Below are 26,951 nucleotides of genomic sequence, written 5' to 3' on the forward strand. Positions count from 1 at the left end.
CTCAGCTGTGTTCTGTGCCTTGAGCTGAGTGCCTGCCACACTGGGACCACCTGTCCAGACAGCGGCCTTCCACCTCACCGGCGGCCCTCCCCTGGGCTCCTGCCTGCCCTCAGGTGTGTAGACCAAGGCTCTGACACAGGCCACAGCCTCTCGGGCAGCTCCAGGCAGTGCTCCAAGCTCCAGAGGCCTGGTGCCACATCACCCCCCAAGTTTTTTAACTTTTTAAAAAGTATGGGAAATTTCAAATATAAAAATAGAATGATATCATGAACCCAATATATCCATCACTGAGCTTGAGCAGTTATCAGTGCTCACCCAAGCAATTTTAAGGTTTTCTGTGCTCTGTCAAAGGCAGTGCCCTCCCTCCCTGAGCTTCCTGAGTGCCGGGAGCCCCCTCATTCAGTGGCAGGTCTGATATCTGGGCAGCCCTCCCAAAAGCCACCTCCTGCACAGCCTCCTGTTGCTGCAGACACCAGCAGAAGGCGAACCCTGGTTCTAACACTCCCTGATGTATTTCTCCTCCTGAGCCAGTGGAATAGGACCTCAGCCCCTGAAATAGATCTTGGGGGGGTGGGTCGTCACTCCTTCTTCTACACAGGCTCTGGGTGCCATCTTGTGTTACAAAAGAGTTAACTGTTTCAGTGGGGCGCAGGCCCCTCCTCACATCCCAAGGTCCCTAAGTGACCGTGGCCCCACTGTCTACTCTCCCTAGTAGAGATACTCCCTAGCGGAACCTTCACCAGCCCTAGCAGGAGACCAAAGTACCTGACCCATCAGACGCAACAGGTGGCCTGGAGCACAGTACTTCCTGTGATCTCCATGGACCACTAGTCATCCGTCCAACAGGATGGGGCTGGTGGGGCAGACCAGGCTCATTTCTTTCTGGCCTCTTAACTCTATCATATTAATTGGGGGGTGGGGAGGATTGGCCTTCTCAATTATTTCCTAGTTCTAATTATAAAATGGCAAGTTAAGTAACTCCCTAGCCTAAGTGTCTGCATCTGCAAAGTGAGAATGGTAACATTAACCTATTCAGGTTGTGAGGATCAGAAAGAATGTACCCAGTAAATAACCAGTACACATAAGTGCTCAGTAAATGATAGTTATTAAAATAATTTGTATTCCTTTAAAGTTAATGAAAATAAGTTTTGCTACCAGTCTAGCCTAGATTAAAAATTTTACACCAGGTAATCCAGACTAGGATTCACATATACACCATGCTTCCTTCTCTTCCATAAAGCTTTTGCTTCTCCCTTTAGCTCAAATCTTTTATTGCTTCCCCTTCCGTCCTTCCTCCCACCCTCCCTCCCTCCTCTCCTCTCTTTCTTCCTTCTAAACCTTGCTCTACCCCAGTCTGCCTTCTGCTTCTTGTTCCCCTCATGAGATGGCCTTTGACACACACATGCATCCTCTGCTAGCTCATGGGCGAGGCTGCTCTACCTGAGGCTACAGATGCACCCTGACAGTCCATAGTCTACTCCTGTGACATTTGAGACCCAAATGTCGGTGCTGCTGAAGTGTGTCTCCCTGGCCTTCTGTGGCTCCCACAGACACAGCCTCGGACCCTGCTCCCATGCTAGGACCAGATGGGGCCACCATTGGGCAGGGCAGCCAGTGCTACCCAGAACAGACTTAGGTCAGACCTCAGTTCTGTCACTTCCTACCTGTGTGACCTCAGGCAAATCATTCAAACTCTCTAAGCTTCAGTTTCTTCATCTGTACAAAGGGATAATAATAGTCTCTCCCATTGTGCAAATGAGGATTAGTGATACCTTAGCTGCTGCTGCTCACACTGCCACTCTTAATACTGCTTGCCATTTGAATTAAATAAGATTATTTCTCATCTTCCATCAGTTTTAAGAAGTTTTAAAGAGTTTTCAGACTTTATTTCAAACTAGTTCACTAGAAAGATCACTATGGAGGATTCATTTGCTCAAGAAGCCTAGTGATTAGTGACGCATAACAATCAGGAGCAAACGAAGCCCCAATAACACTGATAGAACAGAGAGAACTTAAAATCCAGGCATCACCTCCCGTTAATTTTGCAGCACATCCCCAAGCGACAGTCACACGCTGGTCCCTGAGTCTTGTTGCAGCCGGCCCACTCCCCGCTCCTCCTACCCTTATTCCACAGTAAAAACACACATTACTTGCACATGTACTCCGCTCATCTCCAGCTTCTGTGTCGCCCTGTGCTCTCCTGCTGCCCCTTCCAGGGGAGGCCATGTTTCCCCCAACTCTGAGCCTATGCCAGCCACTTCTCCACTCCCGGGTTGAGCCCTGCCTCATTGAAGCTCGTCCCAGCAGCAGGCTTTACTTTTTTTTTTTTATCCTCACCCGAGGATATTCTTCCATTTTTTTGTACAGATAGAGTGGGAGGGAGAGAGAGGAAGGGAGAGAGAGAGAGAGAAACATCGACGTGAAGGGACACATCGAGTGGCTGCCACCTGCACGACCAACCAGGGCCGGGGACAAACTGCAACCAAAGTACGTGCCCTTAGCGGGAACCGAACCCAGGTCTCTCCGGACCGCAGGCCGACGCTCTAACCGCTGAGCCAAACTGGCCAGGGCAGCAGGCTTTACTTTAAGTCCCCTCCTCATCTCCATCATCTGTCAGTCTCTTGCTCACTTGCTACACTTTCTCAAGACCGTGACCCCTGGGATCAGTCTTCCTCCATACTCACACCTGCCTCATCGGGGAGAGTTTATGACCCATCTAACCCATATATCACCTAGCCTCAAGTTCTTTGACCTCCTCAACCTTTGGTGGTTCCTCAGACCTTGTTAGCACCCTCAACTACTCTACCTCTTAAAGCCTAAATTGGGGTACCCTACTCACTGACCACATTCTGCCATCCTTCCATCTTTCCATGTTTCTCTGTTCATTTCACCTGACCCAATGGCGCCCAGATATCCCCTTCCACACTTAACCCATCAATCTGCCCCCTGCTGCTTTAGCTCCTTCCCCAGACATCCCAGACTCCATGCTCCATCACTTCATTATTTTCTGGCTATGATACTCTGTCTCTCACACCATTCCTCGTCCCTCTGCAAATCCCAGCCTTGGGTTAGTACCCTGCCAGTTTTTTCCACCCATTCTTCTTGGCATCTGGGACCAGCTAGAGAATAACCCAGACCTTCATAGATTGGTGCCACCTCATATTTGTATATTCAGCTTCATTGGGGTCCTTTGTGCTTCTCTCCACCATCCCCTGCCACCATTTCCCATGATCTCACCACTCTCCAGACTCCTTTCCCATCACTTCAGATCACCTTTTCTTCTGTCTTTGTACTTAATAAAGAAAACAAAGACCATCAACTTTCCCCACTCAGTCCCTATAAATTTGTCTGTGTCTCCCCCTCGTGCACCTCCATTGATCATCTCCTCTCTTACCTATATCACCAACTTGCTTTGTTATCTCTCTCCCCTCAGCTTAGAAGCTTTTTCAGCTCTCATTTTTAAAGACCCACCCTCAATCCTAGATTTCCCTTCTAGAAGCCATCCTGTCTCTGTCTTTTCTTTTACAGTTACACTTCTTAAAATAGCAATTTATTCTCACTACCTTCACCTCCCATTCACTATTAGACCTACTGCAGTCTGGCTTCTGCTCCCACAACTCCAGTCTGTCTATTCACCAAGGTCTCCAGTTATCTCCTAACCACTGAACCCAAAGGACACCTGGGGTCCTTGTCACACTTTCCTTTCTGCAGCACTGATGTTGCCACCACCACTCTTCACTCATCCCTCTTCTCAGCCATCTCTTGGTTTTCCTCCCATCTGTTTCCTTCTTGGCTGCTTCTTCCTGGGAGTATCTTCTGTATGTGGGTGCGTTACACACTTTCGTACTCAGCCCATCTCTGTCTCACCAATGCCGTTGACTTCAACTACAATTTCTATTTCAGTGGTTCCAAATCCCCTCTCTAGCCCAGACCCTTCTTCTAAGCTTAATACCTATCTATCCAACTGCCTACAGGACATCTCAATGGCCCTGCTGGTTTGGCTCAGCGGTTAGAGGGTTGGCCCGCATACCAGAGTCCCAGGTTCGGTTCCTGCTAAGAGCACGTACTTTGGTTGCAGTTTGTCCCTGGCCCCAGTTGGGGTCATGTAGGTGACAATCAGTCGATGTGTCTCTCTCACATCAATGTTCTGCTCTATCCGAAGATAAATGCAAAAATGTCCTCGGGTGAGGATAAAAATAAAAATAATAATAATAAAAGACAGAACATCTCAATGTGATGACCCAGAGGGCACTCAAACTTTACATTTTTAAGAAAAACCATCATCTTCTCCTTTTAATGTGTTTCTTTTATGGTGCCCAACCCAAAGACCACCACTCTCGTCTCCCACACCTGAGACAGAGCCATCCTCAGCTCCCCTCTCCCTAGTCCCTCATTGAATCAGCCACAAATCCTGTCAGTTCTACACTTAACATCTCCACAATCTACCTACTTTTCTCCCAACCCCAACACTACTGCCTTATTTCAAGTCTTTATCATTCTTTCCCTCCAGTCCTCCTCCTTCCAAACTGTAGCCAGAACAGCCTTTCAGAAACATATAGCTGATCATACCATTCCCTTGATGAAAATCCTTTTGTTTCTTCCCATTGCCTTTGAGATAAAGTCCAAACTTTTGGCCTGCCCTCGCTCTGCCCATCTCCAAATGTCCAACAGCTCCTCTCCCACCACTGCCCCTTTGCGTGCACACACACACTGTACACGTTAGCCTTACCATCATGTGGCTTTGTGTCTTTGCACATGCTGTTACCACTTTCTGGAATAGCCTTCTCCCATCTTCTACATCACCTATTTTTTCTGATTAGTTCCTCTTTGTCCTTTAAGATTCAGTTTGCACATCATCTCCTGGGAATCCTTCCCTGACCCCTGCCCAGGCTGACCGGAATAATTTCCCTTGGTGTACCCCCTACTGGGGTCATCTATCTGTATCCTTCTCTATGCCCCCACTAAACTGGTAGTCATGCAGAGACTTCCCATTATAACAGAGCAGGTCCTTGGTGAGCATGTGTTAGGTTTCAGAATGATTCTAGTCCAAGTGTTTTGAGATGTTCTTGGAAGAGCAGGGCAGACCAGCCTAATGCCACGCCTACACAAAAGTATCTCGATGCAGTGGTATACCATATACCGTGGGGGTCAGGGGCTTGGGCAGATCTCACAGCGGAGCCTGCCCCTCAGTCTCATATCTCTCCCTTCCTCAGCCTATATGAAGCGGCGACACAGCTCAGTCAGCGACAGTCAGCCCTGTGAGCCCCCCTCCGTTGGCATTGACTATAGCCAAGGCGCAAGCCCCCAGCCCCAGCACCAACTGAAGAAACCCCGTGTAGTGCTGGCTCCTGACGAGAAAGAAGCTCTGAAACGAGCATATCAGCAAAAGCCATACCCGTCACCAAAAACCATCGAAGAACTCGCCACCCAGCTCAACTTGAAAACCAGCACTGTCATCAACTGGTTCCACAATTACAGGTATGATCCTGCTCTCAGCCCAGTAAATCAAGGCTTCCAGAGGACACCCTTTTAGCCCTTGGGCAGAGGTTGATCTGTACTGCAGAGTTGCCATTAATAGTACACAGGAGTGATGTTCAGTGTGCGCGCGCCCCCCCCCCAACCCCCCCCCCACCCCCAGGCATACTGAAGACTGAGAACTTAATTCTCAGTGGTTTTTTTATCCTCACCCAAGGATATTTTTCCATTTTTTGTACAGATAGAGTGGGAGGGAGAGAGAGTGAGAAACATCGATGTGAAGGGACACATCGAGTGGCTGCCACCCGCACGACCAACCAGGGCCGGGGACAAACTGCAACCGAAGTACGTGCCCTTAGCGGGAACCGAACCCGGGTCTCTCTGGACCGCAGGCCGACACTCTAACCGCTGAGCCAAACTGGCCAGGGCAGTTAGGTGGTTTTTTATGTTGGTTTATTGGTGTGTTTTTTTTCTTAATCCTCACCTGGGGATATTTTTTATTTAGCTTCAGATAGAGTGGGAGGGAGGGAGAGAGGAACATCGACGTGAGAGGTACACAACGACTGTTTGCCTCCCACACAACCTCGACCAGGGCCAGGGACGAACCCCAACCAGGGTGTATGCCCTTGATCTGAATTGAACCCAAGACTCTTTGTTCCATGGGCCGGTGCTCTAACTGCTGAGCCAAACCGGCCAGGGCTTATTGGTCTTCTTAACTCCAAAGATGGAGGGTTATATAGTTAGAGATAATCCACGACTATAAGAAGAGAAAAAATTTCCTCTAATTTATATTATTTAGTAAGGGAGAGTGTAGGTATTCATAGTTCCATAGTAGTGAACATTTCTTAAGTGACTTTTGGATGCTTTCTCAGGGTCTTTCACAGTTATTATTTTTCCAAATTAGTTTGATTAGTTTTGTAATTAAATAAATTCAGTAGTGTGAAACCCTTTCTTTTGGGAAAGTTCATGAGTTAATGAAGATTAATTGAGCATCTACTAAACTTCCAGACACTGAGCTAAGTGTTTTAACCAGCACTGTATCACTCAGTCCTCACAACAGGGAATGAATAACTTACCTGAGAAGGGAAGGGGCTGAGTACTCTCCTTGTAAAGCAAAGTAAACTGAGGTGCATGTTTGGACTAGATAATGTAAAGTCACTGAAAGATAATGACCATAGCTGTAACCAAGACTCCCTACTGTTGGAATCTAAGAATTTCCAGTGGCCTGATGGAAATTCCTGCTTGTTTCGTGTCTTGTAAGGGGCCATCTCAATTGCAAGTACTTATCAGAACAGCATTTTCTCTGGGGCTCAATAAAACTAGGTAGGTGCTCCTGTTATACCAAGGGGACAAGTACACTTGTATAGCTAGTGTGGATAGGGCCCTCAGGTTACTGGCCTGAAACAAGTAGCAGGCAATAGATCATAGACAGTCAAGGGCTAGAGGGAGGAGTTGTGCCTCTAACTGGGCCCTGCCTCATCTGATAGGTTCTGCTGGAGTAAAGGGCCCAATAAACCTCCCAGGTTCTGAACAAATTAGAAAAAATTTTTAAATACTAGATGGGAGCCAAAGTAGCACCTTTATTGCTAATAAAGGCTAAGTTAACAGATGTAGCTTAGTGTAAGAGCCAAACAGACCTACTACCTGGCCCCAGGCAGGCCTCCCCATGTTTGGGCTGACTCCCATGAGGACAAAGAAAGTACATGAACTGAGTACAAGCAGCTTAGTCATCCTAATTTACCAATCAGATAAAAACAGAGGCAAAGTGAGGCCAGCTGTTATAATAATGGAGTTACCACTATATGGAAGGAAATTTTGAAAGTAGGAGATAAGTGATGGAAGAGAACAATTAAAAATGTGGGCAAAGCCCAGCCAGTGTGGCTCAGTGGTTGAGTGTCGACCCATACACCAAGAGGTCGTTGGTTAGATTCCCGATCAGGGCACATGCCCAGGTTGTGGGGCCTTATCCCCAGTGTGGGGCATGAAGGAGACAGCTAATAAATGTTCTCTCATCATTGATGTTTCTGTCTCTCTCCCTCTCCCTTCCTCTCTCTCTCTCGTATCAATAAAGAAAAAACAATAAATAGTGCAACCCTTCCCAGCTTCCCTTGCATCTTGGACATTGTTGTTTCACCTGGGGGAAAAAAAAAGAAAGAAATGTGGGCAGGGGTTCACCAGAGCCTCTCCTTGCCAGGTGTTATGTCACCCGATTTTCACATTCTAGACACAAAGGTACATTTGAATGTGTACATTCAGGTCTTTAAGTTAGGTCCATTTTAATGCAAATATTATAACTCTGGAGAGCAGTGCATGAAACTGAAGATTACTGAATAACTGGGTAAAGGTGCATAAAATATCTCCGAACCACTGCCCCTGGTCTTGCTGGGGCCACCTTTTTCATGATTCCCCTTCATGCTTATTTTGAATATCAGTGACTGCCTCCTGGCCAGCCTACACTCTCTCCAAGTTTCTCAGCTGCTGTCACTCATCTTTCTGTCCTCCTCACCACCATGGTAATGCCCATCACATGGTGGTCGTCAAAGGGGCATTGCAGAGAAGCAAATTCACTTATATACCCTTGACAAAAATAGCGAAGGCGGAGAGAGGAAGAATAGCATTAAGGCCTCAGAACTTAGTAAATGAGCTCAGGTCTGGATCTTGAGTAAATGCTTCATAAATGTTTTCTTTCAAAAATAACTTCAAGACAAAACAGGCTGGGCTATGGGAGCAAAGGGCAGATATTAGTTTCAGCTGCAGAGATCTGGAAACATATTCTGGGAGGGTATGAGAGGTGCAGGGTCTTAAAAGAAGAACAGGAATATTATAAGCCAAAAAATAGGTCTGATAAGAAGTGAGCACCATCAGTCTATTGTGATCTTGCTTCCAGGTGTATCTTCTTTTTGGCTCAAATAAAAGAGGATTTGGCTCAAATCCTTTGTGGCCAACTTTCCCACAGGGCTTCATACAAGGGCTGGCACACAGTAGTACTCAGCACACATCACTGAATGTGTTTAATTCCTAAATGAGAAGACAGTTTCTTTCGTTCTTTCTGCAGGATTTAAACAGCAGACATTGGTTTTATTTCCTTCTGCCCCACTGGAACCCTCAAGGAATAATGTTTCAATCAGTTTTTGCCACCTTCAAAAAAAATAAAATTTTTCTTCCTCTTACCCTTTCAGAACCCTAAGGAAATTAGAAGTATCTTAGAGTGACCATTTACCTAGGAATGCAACCAGGAATGCCAGAACAACTTACCACAGAACTCCTGGTCTCCTGGAAGACCAGGTCCACCCAGTGGAAATTCTTTCGAGCCCTAAACATTCATGGTGGCCTGTGAACCTTGCATGACTTGTCTGAAAACCAGATCTCCTGGGACCCGGTCTTTCTAGACCAAAAGACAATTATTCCCCATAGACATAGAGACAGTTCTAGGCTAAGAAGGATGATATCTCATATCTGTTGAGCATAATACAGGGTGGAGAAAAAAGTAGGTTTACAGTTGTTTTTGAAAAATACTACAATAATAAATAGTACACGAATAAACTCTGTATATCATGACTCACAACTGTAAATCTACTTTTGCCCAACCCTGTATGTGCCAGACCCTGAGCCAAGAGCTTTATAGGTGTGTTATCTCATTAGATCCTTCCATCTGCAGTCGAGTGCAGTGCAGCCAGCCCGTTTTACATAGAAGGTTTTACACAATGAGCTGGTGAGGGTGGCAGCCTGGATCCCATACCCCAGGCATAAAGTTGTCCCTTCCCTCCCCCAGCCCATCTACCTCAGCCTTAGCACTTCCTCTGTCATTCAGAAGACAGCTGCATGGTAAGAATAGGCCCTTTTTTTCCCCCTACTTTGTGTCTGTATTATATATTAACATTTTATTTAATCTCCACCTCAAGCTCAAAAAGGCTAAGGAAATTTTCCAAGTTGCACAGATAGCAAGTGACAAAGCCAGATTTCAAACCCAGTTTTAAAAAGCCTGTTTTTAAAAAGCCTGTGCCCTATTCTGGGCCAGTCTGCCCCTGAGACTCGTTTAGTATTTGGTGAGCCTGTGACCTGGCTAGGACTAATCCCTAACCTCCCACCTCCCCATCCAGGGTGGGATGGGATTGGGTGTCCACCCCAACTGGCATTTTTTGGTTGCCAAGGGCCTTAAAAGCCAGTAAAGAGCAGGTAGCACCAGGGAAGGAGGAAAGTCTTTTCTTATCCCCTGGGAACTTCAAGGGGGCCTCAGGACCTCACCCTGCAACTCAGGCTCAGAAATCATCTTCAGGACAAAAGTCAGAGCTCACCCTATGCAGGGAACAAATAATGATGTAGCAGATAGCCACCACCAGCGCTGATATACTAGACTGAATTATAGCCAGATTCTCCCTGGCTGCAACAACACCTGACATAGGTCTCAAAAACCATTACCTTTATTGAGTTATATTTACCACAAAAAATATTTTCCTACATTCCTAACCCATGAGTTTTCTGCAGAACACTAGACTTGGTACTAATATACCTGAAGATGCTTTTCCACTAACAGTTGGCTTTTTCAACTCTGGCATAAACACCTAGAGAGACCTCTGATTGGGCTTAGTACTGTCAGTGTGATGGGAGGAAAAACTTTGGCACAAAAAGACTTAGTAAGAGCCCTTTCATGATGTCTCCAAGGGCTCCAAAACAGGGAAGGCCAGATTGTCTGGCCAGTCTGGCTCAGTGGATTGAGGGTCATCCCATGGACTGAGATGTCCCAGTTCGATTCCCAGTCAGGGCACATGCCCGGGTTTCAGGCTCAGTCCCCAGTGAGGGGCATGCAGGAGGCAGCTGATCGATGTTTCTCACATCCATCAGTGTTTCTTTCTCTCTCTCACCCCCCCTCTCTAAAAAATTCAATAAAAACATATTTTAAAAAAAACAACATGGAAGGCCAGGCCCCGGTTATTTCCTTCATACACAACCAAATACTGGAGTACATTTTCCACTGTCAGCTGCACTCAGCTTGATTAAAACATGCTTGATGTGTTGTTGGAGCACATGTATGGTCTCCTTTGTGCTTGATCAAAAGTGACCCTTCCCTGGTCTTCTCCTTTCAGAAGAGGACATTAGTTGAAACATAATTTGATGGAATCCCACTTCAGCTTTGAGCAGAGCCCCTGACCTGTGGCTCAGAGCTGGATGCTGAAGATTTCACTTTGGGCACTAATAACTGGTTCCCTCTCATGAAGCTCTGATGAGGAAGCAGTGGTTACTATTCATCCTGCATTTCCATTTATTCAGTCAGCATTTATTCCTGTAGACCAGTATGCACCATGCTATACTACGCCTGGGGGTGTGCAGAGTAAATGGGACCTGGCCATTCACAGCTAGTTAGAGGTGGGGTGGGATGGAGATGGAAATACCATTAGGTAAGTAACACTAGCGCTCCATCCTAGTGGAGAAGAGCTGTCATCTCAACCAAGGGACAGCTTATGCGAAGGCACAGCGTTTGGGAAACATGAAGCGGGGGCTTTGCTCGGGCCCCTGACTATGCTAGGGGCCCGGCAGTGACGGGAATGCCCCGCAGAGTAGCTCTGGCTCCGTCTGTGGGGGGCAGGAGCTTGGGGCCGCAGGCTAGGGCGGGAATCGGAGCCGGGAGGGGCGGGGCGGGGCCTGTGTCCGCGTGCGCCGCCTCACCGTGCCCTCCCTGCTTGTGTCTCCTAGGTCTCGGATCCGCAGGGAACTGTTCATTGAGGAGATTCAGGCCGGGAGCCAGGGCCAAGCCGGGGCCAGCGACTCCCCATCGGCCCGAAGCAGCCGGCCAGCGCCCAGCTCCGAGGGCAACAGCTGTGACGGCGTGGAGGCCGCCGAGGGCCCGGGCGCCGCGGACGCTGAGGAGTCGGGCGGCCCCGCGGCCGCCACCAAGTCTCAGGGAGGGCCTGCCGAGGCGGTCGCGGCCCGGGAGGAGCGAGGAGAGGAGGCGCCAGGGCCGCTGGAGAAGGCGGAGCCGCCGCCTTCGGGGACCCCAGTCCCGGAGGACGCCGAGGAGGGCCGCCCCCGGGCACCAGCGCCGCCCGAAGGTCCCGCGGACCGCCCGAGGCCCGTGCCAAACCCCGCCGCCGCCGCGCCCGCAGCCGGGGAGGACGCCGCTACCTCAGCCGCCCCGCCGGGGTTGGGCCCCTGTCGGGCCCGGGCCGGCGCCGACAGGAGTTCCGCTTTGCCAAGCACCAGCGCGCCGGCGGCCGCCCGCAGGCCCAGCTCGCTGCAGAGCCTCTTCGGCCTCCCCGAGGCGGCGGGCGCCAGGGACTCGCGCGACAACCCCTTGAGGAAGAAGAAGGCCGCGAACTTGAACAGCATAATCCACCGCCTGGAGAAGGCCGCCAGCCGCGAGGAGCCCATCGAATGGGAGTTCTGAGAGGCGCCGCCCGCCCATCGCGCCAGGCTGAGCCGGGCCGGGCCCTGCCGAGCCGGGCCGAGCCGAGCCGGCCGGGCCGGGCCGGGCCGCGCAGAGGGGCGGGCGCCGACTCCGCGGCCTGGACCGTGTTGCGCACTTACTGCCCTGCGGGCCACAGGGCAAAATCGCCATAGGCCAAGGTGCATATAGAAAACAAAGGAGCATTAAGCCCAATCTTTGTCGTGTTTTCAAGGAAGAAAACGGAAATGTGTAGTCGAGCTTTTTTGTACCCTGAAGTGTTTTTTTTATTGCCCTAAGTGATTTCCACAGGTTCTGGAATAACTCTTACAGCTTTGCCTTGCGCCCTCCTCTTTTCGTGTGGGCTTTAAAAAAAAAATCAAACCCACATATTAAAAGGGGGCTTTTTATCTGCCATCTAATGGCTTCAGAGCGATAATACACTATTATCTTCTTAAACCAGGAAAAGGGGGGGAGGGGAATTTTTCAGAAAAAGTAAAAAAGAAAGTTTTTGTAGCTGTTCAGTTGCCACTAAGAGATTGCACAGTCAAACCGACTCTAAACACACTAGTTTGGATTCCTAAATATTTTCAAGTAAAGAAGAATCTTCTCGTTTGAAACTGAATTAAAATAAAACACATTTACTCCACATATTTTTTAACAAAAAGAAAAGTCACATCAGGAAAATAACTGATTTTGTGGTAGCTGATGTAGTGTTTTCTTGTACGTGAATAGAATCCTGACATGTAGTGCACATTGATCCATAGCTTTAACTGACTCTGGGCTTTTGCTGACCAGAGTCTGTTTAATACACTCCATTCTAGGCCAAATCAGGACAAAAAGAAAAGATCCGAATCTAGGTATTTTATAATCTGCTTTTTAACCTCTAACCGCAGAGCACGCTGATCAGACCTCATATCTCGGAGGTTTAGGAGACAAGTTAGAACTGTAGCATGTACCCGTTCATTTTGTTTAATTTATGGTGTCTACGTCTGTGTTAGTGCTTCTGCACATGTGTGAGCATTTAAAGAAGGAGGAAGGAGTAGGCCACTAAGGTCGCAGCAAACGGTTCTGGGGCCCACCCCTCGTAGACAGCAGTCTTTCCTTGGCACCGAAGGCACCACACCTCACACCACTCTCCCAGGCGCCTGATGGACTGAGCCCCACCAGGGGACGCCGCTCCCTGGGCCTGGGCAGGGCTCTTGCGCACTCTCTTTTCTCTTTCTTCCCACCACAAGCACTGATGACTGTTGAAGTTGTGGGAAGCTTCCTTCCCTGCAGAAGAGAGAACGTGGCAGTCTGGGCTCTGCTCCCACCCCCGTAGAGATGGCCCAAACTGATGCCAAAACGTTGATGCTCTTCACTTTCAGACCAGACCATTGACCCTTCATTCATTTTGCCTCTTGGAACGTTCTTTTATGCAGTCTTTTACCTAGTCTTTTAGGGCAGTCTAAGTACAAATCAAAAGTCTAACTTGTCTCTGATTCCTCCTGTTGTCTATGTGTATATGCGTGAGAATAGAGGTGGATGAGAGTGTGTGTGTGTGCGTGTGTGCAATTTTATATGTCTGTGTATTTTCTTAAGTACCTGTGCACACATAGAGTGCATTACTGCCACCTTTTTTCAATAAGCTGTTTTATCAGTTATGGCTTCTACAAGTTTGCTAATTTAGACTCTTTTATTGCCATATCTTTAAACTAACAATAGATGATTTCGGTATATATATATTTTTTTTTTGCTTATTTATAGGTGCTGTATTTTATTATCTGATTGTTAGGAAGGGATGAAAGGGGCAAATATTCTTTAGAGGGATAGACTGCCGGCAGTATTGGGTATAATTTACAAGATGTAGTTGTCATACTGTATATTACTGATTGAAAACTTTTTGACCGTATTGTGTATCATTGAAACCTTTGTCTTAGGTCAACATCTTTGGATGACATTTTAATGGTGCATTCATTATTTCTTAAGTTTAATTAATATTATCTTTTTTGATTTGGGGGTGGGAGGGAGTTATAATTTTAGAGGTATGCTCCCGCTATTACACCTCAGTGTGCTTGTATTAATTAACTTGTAGGACTTTGACTGTAAGATGTGAAACCACATTTCTTGCATGATGTTTTAGAAATTATATATTTCATTTACAGTCTTTTAACCTGCAGCTGCAGCACTTAGTTCAAGTTTTCACAAATTTAAGAGTCACTACACTAAAGACAATGCCTTTTCATGAATAAGAAGTTTTTAGAAGGCTCTAGGAGGCTGTGAGGCAGGCCGTTTGTCTTTTGATGGTTGCATCATCTCTGAACTTGAAATCTGGTTCAGCAAGAAGAGAATTCAAAATGGAGGAGCTTAAGGGGAAACAGTTAACATCTGGCTCAATTCAGGTGCATTAAGAAGAGCGAGTTTGCATTAGTGACCCTTAGGACAGTGAGTAGCAGAGCCCCTGACAGTACTGTGGTGTCCTCTCCACAAAAACCTCGAGGGAATTTTGTCATCGTGTGTGATGAATCACTAAATATCTGATTATTTTCATCAGAATCAAAAGCAGGGAGTTAACAGGAAATATTAGGGTAGTGTTTTAATTTTAAAGGCATGACTGTTATTTATGGAGGTATTAAATCTGAAGGAATTGAAAAATTATAAATCTGTTCATCCTAGTGGCCAAATAGTAACAGTTGAAAACAGCCACTTTGGCTCTTCCAAGCAATTTAGTCATTTTTGTTACTGTGTTTTTTGTTTGTTTTTTTTTAACTAGGTTATTGTTGATTTCCATTCTGTCTTTTTTTGCCAGACTTACATCTGGGTGCTCGATACAATCAGTTGGTTAAATTTTGCTTGCGGTTCTGTATTTGTATTTTTTCTCTATTTATTTTTTTTTATTGCGATCCCAACCCTATGTTCTTTTGTGTTTAAGCTATCACTGTCTGTAATACTTCTAAGATCTGCCACTAAATAACAGAAACCTGTCAGCAGGGAGAAGCATCCCCCTCCTCATTGCGCCCCTCAGCTTGAGTCTAAGGGTTGATCTTTCATCTTGATATAAGCAATATTCAAGTGCCTTGAACAGCATCCTCTCCATGGGGTTTACCTTCAGCTGGCTGGCGTTCCAAGCAGTAGCTCCCACAAGCAACCGACCTCCTCCTCTTTACGCTCCATCAGTTTAAAAAGCTGATTTGTACCTCTCCCCTGGGGAAAACGGTTCCATATAAAACACTAACACTTAATTACAAGCTCCATTATACCATTTTAAATGGCTTCTTTTTGTTAATTGGAGGCAGTGTTCATAACTTAAGGTTTTTGCCATTACTTAGCTGGCTAAGTGGAGGCTCAGCATAAAATCAGTGTTCACAGTCAGCCTCTTGACCCTTGGTTCCTGCCCATGGTCTCCTGTGGTTTCTGAGGTGGAAGGTGTGTGGGTTCTGGCCTAGACCCGTGCCTGCTTGAATCCACCGCCTGGCTCCCAAGTGACCTCCTCCCTTGAACTTCCAGATCAGTCAGGATGTCTGTGATTTCTGTCTACCAGACCACTCTTTAGAAAGGATTACCATAGCCATTAGCTCTATTCGATTGTTGTCAGAGCCAGCCTGCCTGAGGAACATCACAACATATGGTGGCTTATGGTCAGCAGATTTCCCTGGGATACAGGCTTGGGAGAAGTCTCCAGGAAATGTCAGTATCTTGACTCGGAAGACTACTCTCAAACCCTGGCCATTGTGCCTGGGAAAGGGACTGAGGAAAAAAGATAACCATTCATGACCTCCCTATACTTCCAGAGCACAAATGCATCCCTGCCCAGTCTCCTTCCTGTGGGCATCTTTGTTTTCTCCCCATTTAAAAACCATCCTGTCTGATGTGGATATTCAGGTCTGCTGATTGGTGGTCCAGATCCAGAATGCTATAGAGCTTTGGGTTAAGTGTTCCTCTGTGCTCTCTCTGGCATGAGAGACCCTCCCCACCCCGGATCCAGCTGGCCAGCTTCAGGAGGAAGGAAACACCTCATCTGCCTCCTTGGCCAGGGCACATCAGTTGTGCGGCTCATGAGCCAACCAAGCAGAAGGCAGGTTGTACTTTGATCCAAGAGAGCGCACCAGTGTCGGCTGACTCCCCAAGATCATGCAGCAGTCAGGCCCTAAGAGACTGGAGTTAAGAGTCACCAGACAGCTCAGGCCTCAGGGAGGTGCCTTCCCAGCTAATGTTGGACTGGGTTTCTCTGTTCCTGAACTCAGGTCCTTTCATACAGGGGTAATCAATGAACTCTACTGACATTCTATGCAATGTTTTTCATTCCTCTGATTTTAGAAAAACAAACCTCACTGAAAATAGCAGAGGAGACGGGGTCGGGGTGGGGAGTTGTATACGCACATCCTGGGATTAGCACAAAGTGAAACGGTGGTAGTGACAAGATCTGGAGCTGGAGGAGCCCTTACCTTAAATGCACTATGACAGGCCTCTCTCAACGGCCCTATAAAATTAAGAGTCTGCTCGTAGCCATCCCAAGCCCCTGCTTTAAGCCAGCTGTGCTGGGGAGATGTAACAAGACGAGGTTCTGGCATGTATGGTTGACTGTTAGCTGTGTCCCTTCAGGCTGGAGGTTTGGCTCCCTCCTTGGATGCCCTCCCTTGTGTCACAGTCCTCATTGGTCCCTGTCTACCTCACTAACCCATGCTCCCATCACTTCTCACCCCACACTCCTCGGAACTGTTCGGCAAGTGGGCCAGGTGGAGAGAAAAGCTAAAGGGTGGCATTCATGATCTTGGCCTGGTAGGCAGGCATCTTCTCTCTCTCTTCTGAGCACAACGTAGACAGGCAGCTGTGCTCTGCGAGGCACATGGATTTTTCTGTTGACTTCCACCTGTTCTTGAAAATCTGTCAGCTGTTTCTTTGGCAGGCAGTGGCGGTCTCGGGCCTCAAAGGGCCTTGTCTTTGGTCTGCCTTTGCTTTCTGCCCATTTCTGCTCAGCTGTTAAGATCCATCACAGTCATTTTCCTTGCCCTGGGCTGCTCCTAAATGGCCACATGAGGACACTTCCCCAGGGTTCCTACCTGGCATTGGAGAGCTCTGCCTTTATTTATTGTCTCTGGCACTGGGAGGTTAGGACTTTTCAGCTCCACTATGACACTCCTTTGGAAGTATCTCAAAGACAGGAGAAGATATGGCATTCTCCAGCCTGCTCTCCCATCTTCAGTCACATGGCCCTTTCTTCCCAAGAATATACCAATTTCCATGGATCCATTCACCCCAGTGGCCAAAGTGTTCTCCTAATGGAAAGAATTTAGAAGTAGGAGCCTAAGATTTGTGCCATCATCGTGTACCAGGGCATTTATCAGGAAAAGCTCACGTGTAGAAATGCCCCCAGTGCTTCTGCGGTTTCATTTGGGCCTTGATGGCCGGTGAGCCTTCATGACCCACAAGGTAGAGCTCCTGCCCTGAGTGGCAGGGTGATAGCCTGAGACTCCAAGGTGATGTAGTTGGCCAGCTCGCTTGCTTGCTAAGAGAATGGTCCAATTTGACAATACCATTTCCGTTCTAACCAGCTTCTGCCTTTTGGTAGGTGAAACCTACCAGGAAAAGGGGGGAAAACAAGTTACCAATTCAAGCTCCAAAAATATCCAGCCTGTGAACCCCTTAGAGGAATGCTAGAAGCTGAAGCCAGAGCCTCTGGGTGAATCAAGACAGCAGAGAATGGGTTTGAGGAGCAGCCAGCTGAGCAAAGTGGTCCCCACCCCAGTCTTCCTGCTCCAACACCCCCTGCAGCCTGTGAGTCTCAACACCTAGACAGGGAAGAAGAGGGAAATGCAGCCCCCCCCCCCCCCCCCACCGTCTCACTTGCAGAAACTGCCCTCAGCCACCCAGGCAGGCTACTGCCTTTCCACTCCCTCCTCCCCTCCAAAGATACTGTGTCCGAGCTGACAGTGGCATCATCTCCATTTTTGTTTTTGGATGAAGTGACATTTAGCTTTAACAAGACATTTCCAAAGCGCCTAGTCTCCAAAATGCTAACTTTAAAAGTTGGGCATTGTAGGCAAAGAATCCTAAAAATGGCTAGTGAGAGAAAGACATTAGGCTATTCATAAATGTGCACTTCCCCATCCCTGTTATTAAACTTGTAAAATACCTTTGAGTTGCTTTTCATGATCATTTTAGTTTACCCAGTACTGTTAAGAAGTATAGACTGTGTTACTATAATTTCTGTAGTGTTTAGACTTTGATTTCTACCACAAAATATGCTATTTGCTATGTATCAAGCTTTCTGTGATCAGAAAGGAAAGGTGCCTTATATCCCAATGTCATGGCTACATCCCTATGGAAAATAATCAGAAGCACAGCGTGTATGGAAGCATTGGGACTTCCATTGGTGAAACCAGACTCCCTTCAACAAGACACATAGAAGTGGCACGGGCTGCTTTTGTTTTATAGTCCTTTTTTCTTCTTTTTCATTTTCCCTTTGTCTTTTTCTCTCTCTCTCTCTCTCTCTCTCTCTTTTTTTTTTTTTTTTTGTAGTTTGCTTTAAACAGAAAGCACTTAAGTAAATGACTATGTGTAAAAGCTTTGTGCAATAGAAATTATTTTTCTTCATTTTTGTATTGCACACCAAATGAACTCAAAGTAAGCTTTAGACCAGGACGATTCAGGTTGTGGATGAGTAAGTTCACTGTAGTTCCGTTTATTCATGAACTGAAGGGAAAACAGACTTCCCCTGCCCCGCCCCCCCGCCCCCAGCCTGCCTCTTGCTGACCACCGGAGCTAGGCCTGCAGGAGCTTGGCCAGAACCTCTGGCTGGTTGCAGGGTGGGGGTGTTGTGACTCAGCAGATGAGAATCTCCCTTCCAGCACTTAACCTTTTCTTGTTGAGATGGATTGACTGCTACTGACCTGCCAGCGTGCATGAGGATAATTATAAAAGGGTGTTTCCTTGAGAAAAAAAATTATTTCTATCCTCTTCTATTTATTATTAGGTTAATCATTTAAGTACTTATCAGGAGTATATTGTTGTTTTGTGTTGTTGTTGTTATAAATGCTTTTTGCTATCACTCCAGTGGTTACTGTCTTCTGCCTCCTGCCTTCCCCACCCCCAATCCCCCCAAAGGAACCGAAGGGTCTGGGGATTTGACTGGGGGCAGAGGGGGCTTCTCCAGCAGAATTAGAAGTCTGTCTCCAGAGTAGCCACCCAAAAACTGGTGATCTCCACGTGTCTTTTTAAATGAGGGTTGATGAACAAAAATCTACCAGTGTGAGGAAATGCCGAGTTGAAGAACACTCGTGTGAGGAGCTGCAGAGGAGACTTAGAAGAGCAAAATTGAGTTCCCCAAAGCCTCCTAGAGCCTCTGTAAGACTTCTGGGTTCATGAAGTTTCAGCGAGCCCAGGAAAGAGAGGGTGCGGTGGCCTAGCCAAGGCTATGACATCCAGAGAGTGATTTCTTGCAAGGCTCACATGGGTTGACATGTTTAAGTGGCTTTTGTTGTTGTTGTTGTTGTTGTTGTTGTTTTTCTTGCATATAAATTTGGTCAAAACCATCTTCTGAAGCAACAGTGTTTCTTAGTTTGGCTGTGGTTTGAGGACCCACACCAAGGAGGTCATGGGGGAGCCCCTCTCCCCCTTAAGGTGGTTAAGTGTGTAGGGAGGTTAGATGTGGGCAGAGTTTTCTGCAGCTGGAAGCACAGCCAACAAGACACCCAGTTGCTTGCAATGGGGTGTGAGGGCGAAGTGGGGCTGGCCTCAGGCCTGTGGGCTCACCCTTAGGGGCTCAAGAGAAGGAAGCTCCCCCAGGCAAAGCAGTGGCTCTGCCTACCCCAGCTGGAGCCCAACAGTTGTCTCTGCTCTCAAAGGGCCCACCAACTCACTTTCCACGTCATGACTTTTCCCCTTCTCTGAAATCATTGGAGGTCCTCATTTTTTTTTCTCATTTCTTTGAAAAAATGCCCTCCAATGAAATGACTGCCCTCATCCCCCACCCAAGGGTTTTCATTTCTCTAATTAGTCTATGCATGTCTCTCTCGAGCCGTTTTCTGCCTCTTGAGAAAACAGGCATCTCATGTCCCACCACCTGATACCCCTCAGAAAATGCTGTGCATTTTGGAGATGTGAGGATTCGTTCAAAATTCTTAAAGCAGTTGAGAATAGCTTGTTATAAAATAAAAGTGGGAAAAGAAAAGGTGGCTTTCCCACGTCCCTTTCCACTGAGTAAGACCTAGCTCTTTGCGATTGTGCAATAACTACTTGCCTGCGAGCGGGTAGCCACGCTCCTGTCCAGACTACTAACAGCACAAGCCAAGCGCGCTCACGGAGTGGCGGACTTCTTCCGGAGAATTCTTAATAAGCTCAGCTCCCCCCAGTGTATCGTGGTGTCTTACATTTTAGCAGTATTTTATATTTTCTGTAACGCACTAAGTCTTAGATGTTTTTAGAGCTCGTTTGTTAATACTCACAATCACAGACTTTTTTTTTAATCCTCACAGAGACCCAATTGACCAAAAAAAAAAAGCGTTTTTTTTGTTGTTGTTGGTTTTTTTTTTTGTTTTTTTTTTGTACAAATAGCTTTGAGAAGCCTCTGCTGTGTTGCTGTGACCCATCTTTGGTAACATTTTATTTCTTGCTATTTGTTTTCAACATTAAGAGTCAAAAGTTGATCCGGCTGGCATCGGGGTGGGGGAGGCACCCGTCGGCCCTCGGCGTTGTCCCTTCTGTCTTTGGTTAGCCATACGATGTTTGTTCTCAGCACTGTACAACGGTCCCTATATGATATGGAGAAGCAATATCACTGTATGAAACTCACACCATGTATTATTATTATTCACTAGCACCCTAGGTGTGATAATTGAAGTAAATATCTTTTATACAAACACAAGAATGTGTGGGTTGTTTTTATTTAAAGTGCTCTGGCCTGAGAAGCAGCAAACACTGTCATTCTGGGTCGAAAGGCACCTCAAGAATTGCCATTTCGAGGTAGCCGTTCCTCCACTTTCCCGTGAATCCAGTGGTGTGTAGAGTCCTGGCAGGTGTCAGCAGAAACCTGGGCCTGGGTAGGATGCGTGGGAATCTGGGCACCAGCAGGTCCCCCTGCCTGGTTTTCCATCCAGACACACAGTACCTGCTCCTTAAGGGCCTTTGTCCCTGCTTGCTATTGTCACCCTTACTGTTCAGGTGACCCTTGAAGCACTGACCTTCCTGGCATCCTCTTCATTGTCTGTGAAATGGTGGCCAACAGTGCTAGGTACAGCACTGGGCTGATGGTAGCTGGGGTGCCCAGGGCTAAGGCCAGGTGCCTCAGCCTGCTCTGGGGGTCTCTCGCTTTGTCCCTGACTCCTGATGTGAAGAAGGACCAGCGAGGGCACCTGTTAATGCAGGCAAGTGAGTTCCCACTCAGGAAAAAGGGAGCGGTGTTGTGTGGGTTTCTGGAATGATCTGGCTCCTGAGGGGTCTGTCTCCAGCCAGCGCACAGGGCTGGAAGTGGGGGAGCTCTGAGAGTCGGCTGCTAGGTGGGCCACATGCTTGTGACAGGTGTTTCTCATCTTGAGACCAGTGTTGGAAAAGGATCGCCATCCTTACTGATGTATGACTGATTGAAGGGTGCTAGTTCGTTGTGCGTTCATTTGTAGTTTTCCGAATGTGAAGCTCCCACACGCGACACAAACATGAGTCAAACTGGACTCAACCTCCCTCCAGTGGGAGACCCCAGAGCCTGGGACAGTCTCCCATCAGTGCCAGGTGCTCCTGGCAGCCCCAAGTTTCATCTGGTCACTCAAGGACATGGGTATGTCTCAAGCTGCCCCCAAATGTCTGCCCCCCCCCCCCAGAATAGGAGAAATTAGCATAAAACCACTAGAGCTCTATCAGTTTGTCAAAGTCAAGGCTAACTCAGCTAACATTCTGCTACTTTTCTGTTTGCTAGTTTAGGTATGCCCCAACTTTTTAAACTTACACTAGCTAAATTAAAATATGAAATGTAAATTTTTTTAAAACCCACTTAGCACAAAGTCCTTTTACCCAGAAAATCTCCCCCAAGTGCTTTTAAAAGGAGATTTAATTAAGCAACGCGGCAGCTGCACATGGGTTTGCAGGCCTGACTATGTAAACTGCCAGCTCCAGAGGCGGCACAGGAAACAAGCTTTCACGTTGTCACTGCAAGTGGGCGATGCCCCCACCCGGGCAGAGTGCTCAGCCTCCCGGTGTGTGGCCTTTCTCCTTGCCCTGTAGTTAAGTGGGTCTGAACGAAATAATGTGCCTTATTTGATGCCCTAAGGAAACAAGTTGTAGATGTACAGAGTATGGCGACGAGATGATATTATTGGAGTAAGTGAGTGAGTGAATCGTCTACCATGATCCTGTCTGCTGTGTTTAAAAGGGCCTCCAGCCCTGGCCAGATGGCTCAGTTGATTGGAGCGTCATCCTGTGCACCAGGGGATTGTAGGTTTGATCCCCGATCAGGTCTCATATGTTAGGCACCTAATCTCTCTCTGTCTCTCTGTCTATCTGTCTCTCTCTCTCTCTCCCCCTCTCCCTCTCTTTCTCTCTCCCTTTTTCTCTAAAATCAGTTTTTTAAAAAAAAAATAAGTCCTCAGGTGAGGATTTAATAGAGAGGGGCCTCCAAGTGGCTGTCTTGGTGCATGGTTGCTTCTTCCTCCACTGCTCTTGCATGGCAGCTCTGAGGGGCACGCTGCTTGCTGGTCTCTGCTTCAGTGTATCACTGGTTCCCTTAGGGTGGTGGGGTATTGGTATTGATCTGAGAACCCAGATTGTGACGTTGGGGCAGGGCAGGGACTGGTCTTTGGGCTCCTGAGGTGAGCTGTGTTAATGGAAGGGGGAGATACAGCCCATGCCCAGTTTGGGCAGACATTCAAAAGTTCCTGCCTCTTCTAAGAAGCTTGGACTCTCAGAATGTCAATAAAAAGCCCCCCTCCCCAAACAAAATGGCTTGTGGACAGGTAAAGCAGAGCTGCTCTGTTCAGGATGGGGTGGACGGTACTCCAGGGAGTTAGGTTTGAGGACCCCATTCACTTTACAGGGAGGCATCAGGGCTGTTCTTGTGGTCAAGGGACATTGCATTGGAGCTGGAGTCCCAGAGCTTCTCTTACCAGCTGGTGAACTTGGGCAAGTCCTGATGCTTGGGAAATCTTTTCTGGAAGAAGGGATGAATTTAACTTCTTTGAACTTCTGTTTCCATCTCTGGAAAGGAAATATAATAATGCCAGACTCACAGGGTGGCTGAGAGGACTGAGTGATATCTGTAAACTGTTCGGCATGGCACCTAAGCCCATGGCGGGCACCAGCATATCCTCGCTGTGGCTATTGAGGAGGGTGATAATTTCATCAAATGTGGTTGCTGGAGCAGCTGCCTTCAGAGTTGTCTCCACCTTGTGCCAGAGCAGGCAGGGCCCCTCCACAGGGCCAGGCCCTCCCGCAGGCCAGGCAGCAGAGTCCTCCACCCTCAGCAGCTCTCTCTTCAGCCCCTGCTGAAAACGCAAGTCATGTTGCTTAGGTGGCTGAGGCTGCCCCATGGACTCAGTCGCAGACAGGAAGGAAGGACCCTCCCTCTCCTCACTCTTGTGAGGGAGCTGAGCCCTCCACTGAGGCGGTTTCCTCAGAGACCCATCTAATTTAAGCACCTGTCAAAGCTGATTCCCGTCCCGTTACAACCAAACCCAGAAGCCTCCTATGTTTGAGGAGAATAATTCTCTGGGGCCTTTGTTCTCAACTGGGGGTGATTGCGTCCCCAGGACATTTGGCAATGTCTGGAGACATTTTGGGCTGTCACAAGTGGGCGGGGGTGCCACTGGCATCTTCACCTGGTGTGCCACAAGAATTTTGAAAACATGCCATATCTGTCTATTTATTCAGGAGCACTGACTTCTTTTCCCTTAGATGTTCAAATTAAAAACTTACAACAGCCAACACAACAATAGCCATCCTGTGTGAATGAATCAAAATTACATGTTTTGTTTTTTTTGTCAGATCGGCAAAAAGTATATATATTTTGGTGTGCCACACGATTTTAGTAATTAGTGTATGTATGCTATGAGATGAAAAGGTTGAAAATCGCTGATCTAGAGGGTTGCCAGGGATAAATATCCTATGATGCATAGAACAGTCCCCCCACCCCACAAAGAATGACCTGGCCCCAGATGTCAATGGTGCTGAGGTCTAGGTCTGCTTCACTGAGCTGTTCAGCAGATAGTCACCGAGAACTACTCTGTGACAGGGATACACTCCGGGCTAGGTGTCCGGCAGCCTCAAGTCACTCACAGCCCAGAAGGGAGACAGACCAGGTGCAGAACCACAGCCTAGGTTGGTCTTGTAATTGGTACTGAGGGGCATCTGAGCAGCAACTTGGGAAAGAGCAGAACTTCACAGGAAGAGGCATTCGCGGCAGGCAGGCGAGGACAGCACACTGAACAGATGGCACATGCAGAGGCGACAGTGTCAGAGGGACAGCAAGTGCTGTGCTGGGAAAGGGCACACCCATGGGAGGGGGTGACCATGTCGTTGGTAAGAACAAAGCCAGTCTGGAGGGTAGCAGCTCTAGGTGAGGTTTGTTCTTTCCATCTGACATCTAGAGGACCCAGGTGTACCTGAGAGCATCTGTAGCCATGCTTGGGTGCAGGGTCCCAGCTAGGGAGGAAGTACCACTTGGTGGAAGTACCCTCCACCAAGTATGCACTCATTGGCAAGGTGCAAGATCGCCCTGGGGCTTCACACTGGGAAATGTGCAGGGCCTGGCCTGGAGGGGTCCGGGAGAGGCCTAGGAGCTATCAGTTGGTGGGACCAGCAGAGGCTGGCTGGCCCTGCCAGGCTCTTACTGACGGGCCCAGCCAGCTGTGCCTCCCTGCCGGGTGGGACACACTCGGCCACTCAGCCAGTCAGCTGATACACATTAAGGGCCCACCATGTGCTACTGCTCTGGGCCCAGAGCTGTTGCAGAGAACAAACATGGAGCTCACCTTCTAGTGGGGGGCAAATGGTAGACATGATAAACCAGTGAATTGCATAGTAGCTTTGGTGGTGGTAAATGATATGAGTGACAAGCAAGATAAGGGGGACTAGAGGAGCAAGAGAAAGTGTTAAAGTATTAAATCAGGTGGTCAGGCTAGGCCTCACTAAGAAGGTAATAAGTGACCAGACTCTTGACAGAGGGGAGGAATAAACCACGCAGATGCCCAAGGAAAGACCATTTCAGGCAGAGGGGACAGCAAGTGCAAAGGTCCTGTGATGCATATGTGCAGGGAGCCAATGTAACTGAAGCAAAGTAACCACAGGGTGGAGTGGGAGACCACCAGGCCAGAGAAACAATGGGGAGGCAGATGGTGGGGCCATTGCAGGGCTTTGGCTGTTCCTCTCAGGGATGTGGGGGCCATTTGGAGGGTTTGAACAGAACTTGGTCTGATCCTATTGTTTAAAAGGTTCACTGGCTGCTGCTTCGAGACTTGATTGTGTGGGTGAGGGTGGAAAGGGGAGACCAGTGAGGGGGCTGTTGCCATAATCTAGAAGAGAGGTCGTTACTCAGACCAGGTGGTGGCAGTGGCAAAAAGTAATTGGGTTCTGGATATATTTTGAAGGTAGAGCCAAAAATAGGACTTGGGACAGATTAGATGTAAGGACTGAGAGAGAAGGTAGATCTCCCAAGAGATTGATCTGAGCCACTGAAGGATGGCCTTACCTCTGCTTCCGTGTCCCTGAGAACACTGTCTCCTGGGGCTGTACAACACAGGGTCCTGTTGGGGTGAAGCAGATTGGGTGGGTCAGGCTTCAATTTGTACCCATGAGGTTTGAGTTGTACATGTAGGTAGAGAATGAACCCCAGCCAAGGGGTGTACTGGAGATATACATTGGAGAGTCATCAGCTTATCAATGGCACTCAGGTGGCCGGAGTGAACGAGAGGAAAGAAAAGGGCTTGCAGGGACGGTGCCCCAGGTGCAGCAGTGTTCTCAGCTTAGCAAGGAGGAGAACAGCAAAGGGAACTGAGAAGGAGCAGCCAGCAGGACAGGAAGCCGCAGGAGGGCACAGTGCCCTGGAAACCATGTGCTGATGGGTCAGTAAGACGAGGGCTAAGCACATAGCAGTGTGTAACCTTGGCAAGGACAGTTGACGTAGTGAGCATCTAAGTCTGACAGGAAAGGTTTAGAGAAGTGAACCTTTAAAATAGACATTTTCAGGGAGTTTTGCTAAAAGGGGCAGTGGAGTCCGGAGAGAGAGAGTGTGTCAGATGGGAGTAACCTGCTGTGTGTTTGTGGAAAAGAGAAGCAAGAGCTGATGCTGCAGGAGAGGGAGGACACTTGCTGAGGGACCCCTTGCATAGGAGTAAGGGGCTGGCACCTGCAGGCAGAGGGTGTGCTCAGCCCTCATCTCTGGCCACCTGTGGGGACAGACAGATGCAGAGATGGGGAGGGAGTGGATGTGTGAGCAGCTCAGCTCCAGAGTGCCTGCCTGGCTTGCTGTGACTCATTGAATAACGCAGAGTCCCCTGCCCTCAAGAAAGCTGTAGACACAACACTCAGGCCTTGCCATCCGACTCCAGTTATGATAAGGTTCTACATTTAATCAGTCTTCAGTCAGAAATCATGCCTTGACTTTAAGTCATAGTCCAGCCTCCTTCATTCTTGACCTTGACCTTGCTTTGATGTTTCTCTCTTTTGTGATATGCACCCTTTGGGAAGCCTTCTCAGATTCTCTGAGAAGGACGTGGTTCCAGGAACTTTCACAAGAGTAGGAGGCTGTCTTGGGCCCACCTCACAGGGGCCTCTGCCACCTTGCAGAAGCAAGGAGTTCTCTCTCCAACCTCTGGCACCCATCCTGTGCTCATCCATCTGTCGCCCCCCCTCTCCTAGATGCAGCCCCTCCCCCCTCCACAGGCTTCTCCCCTGGCTGCAGATACTCCATTCTGCATGCTCATACTCCTGAGCACACCCCTTACACCAGGTTCTGCCCATTGTGCTGCCCCATCTGGCCTCTGTCTCCAGTGGTCCCAGGTCCCTCCTCCACCCCCTGCTGCTCCTCGCTCTACCACCGCCCTGACCAAACTCTCACCAGCAGATTCACTCCAGCTCTCATCTCACTCGGCCTTTTCTGAGACACCGGTGACCCCTATTACCTGTTGATAGTCCC

The 26,951-nt window shown here is 48.2% G+C and overlaps 1 protein-coding gene across 6 annotated transcripts in view; it reads left to right on the forward strand.

The window, feature by feature from the left end:
• CUX1 (cut like homeobox 1) overlaps positions 1 to 26,951 on the forward strand; it is a 363,160-nt gene that overhangs the window by 324,485 nt on the left and 11,724 nt on the right. For 3 of the 6 annotated variants that reach the window (XM_036278816.1, XM_036278814.1, XM_036278815.1), the window contains exons 23-24: positions 5,214 to 5,478; positions 11,167 to 11,857. The exons of the other annotated variants lie outside the window; for them this stretch is intronic. In XM_036278816.1, coding sequence (XP_036134709.1) covers positions 5,214 to 5,478; positions 11,167 to 11,857 — 956 coding nt within the window. Of the gene's footprint in view, positions 1 to 5,213; positions 5,479 to 11,166; positions 11,858 to 26,951 lie in introns of those variants that run through there. 6 annotated transcript variants of the gene reach the window in all.

The sequence above is a fragment of the Molossus molossus genome, unplaced genomic scaffold (genome assembly GCF_014108415.1).
Source record: "Molossus molossus isolate mMolMol1 unplaced genomic scaffold, mMolMol1.p scaffold_m16_p_3, whole genome shotgun sequence".
Classification (NCBI taxonomy): Eukaryota; Metazoa; Chordata; class Mammalia; order Chiroptera; family Molossidae; genus Molossus; species Molossus molossus.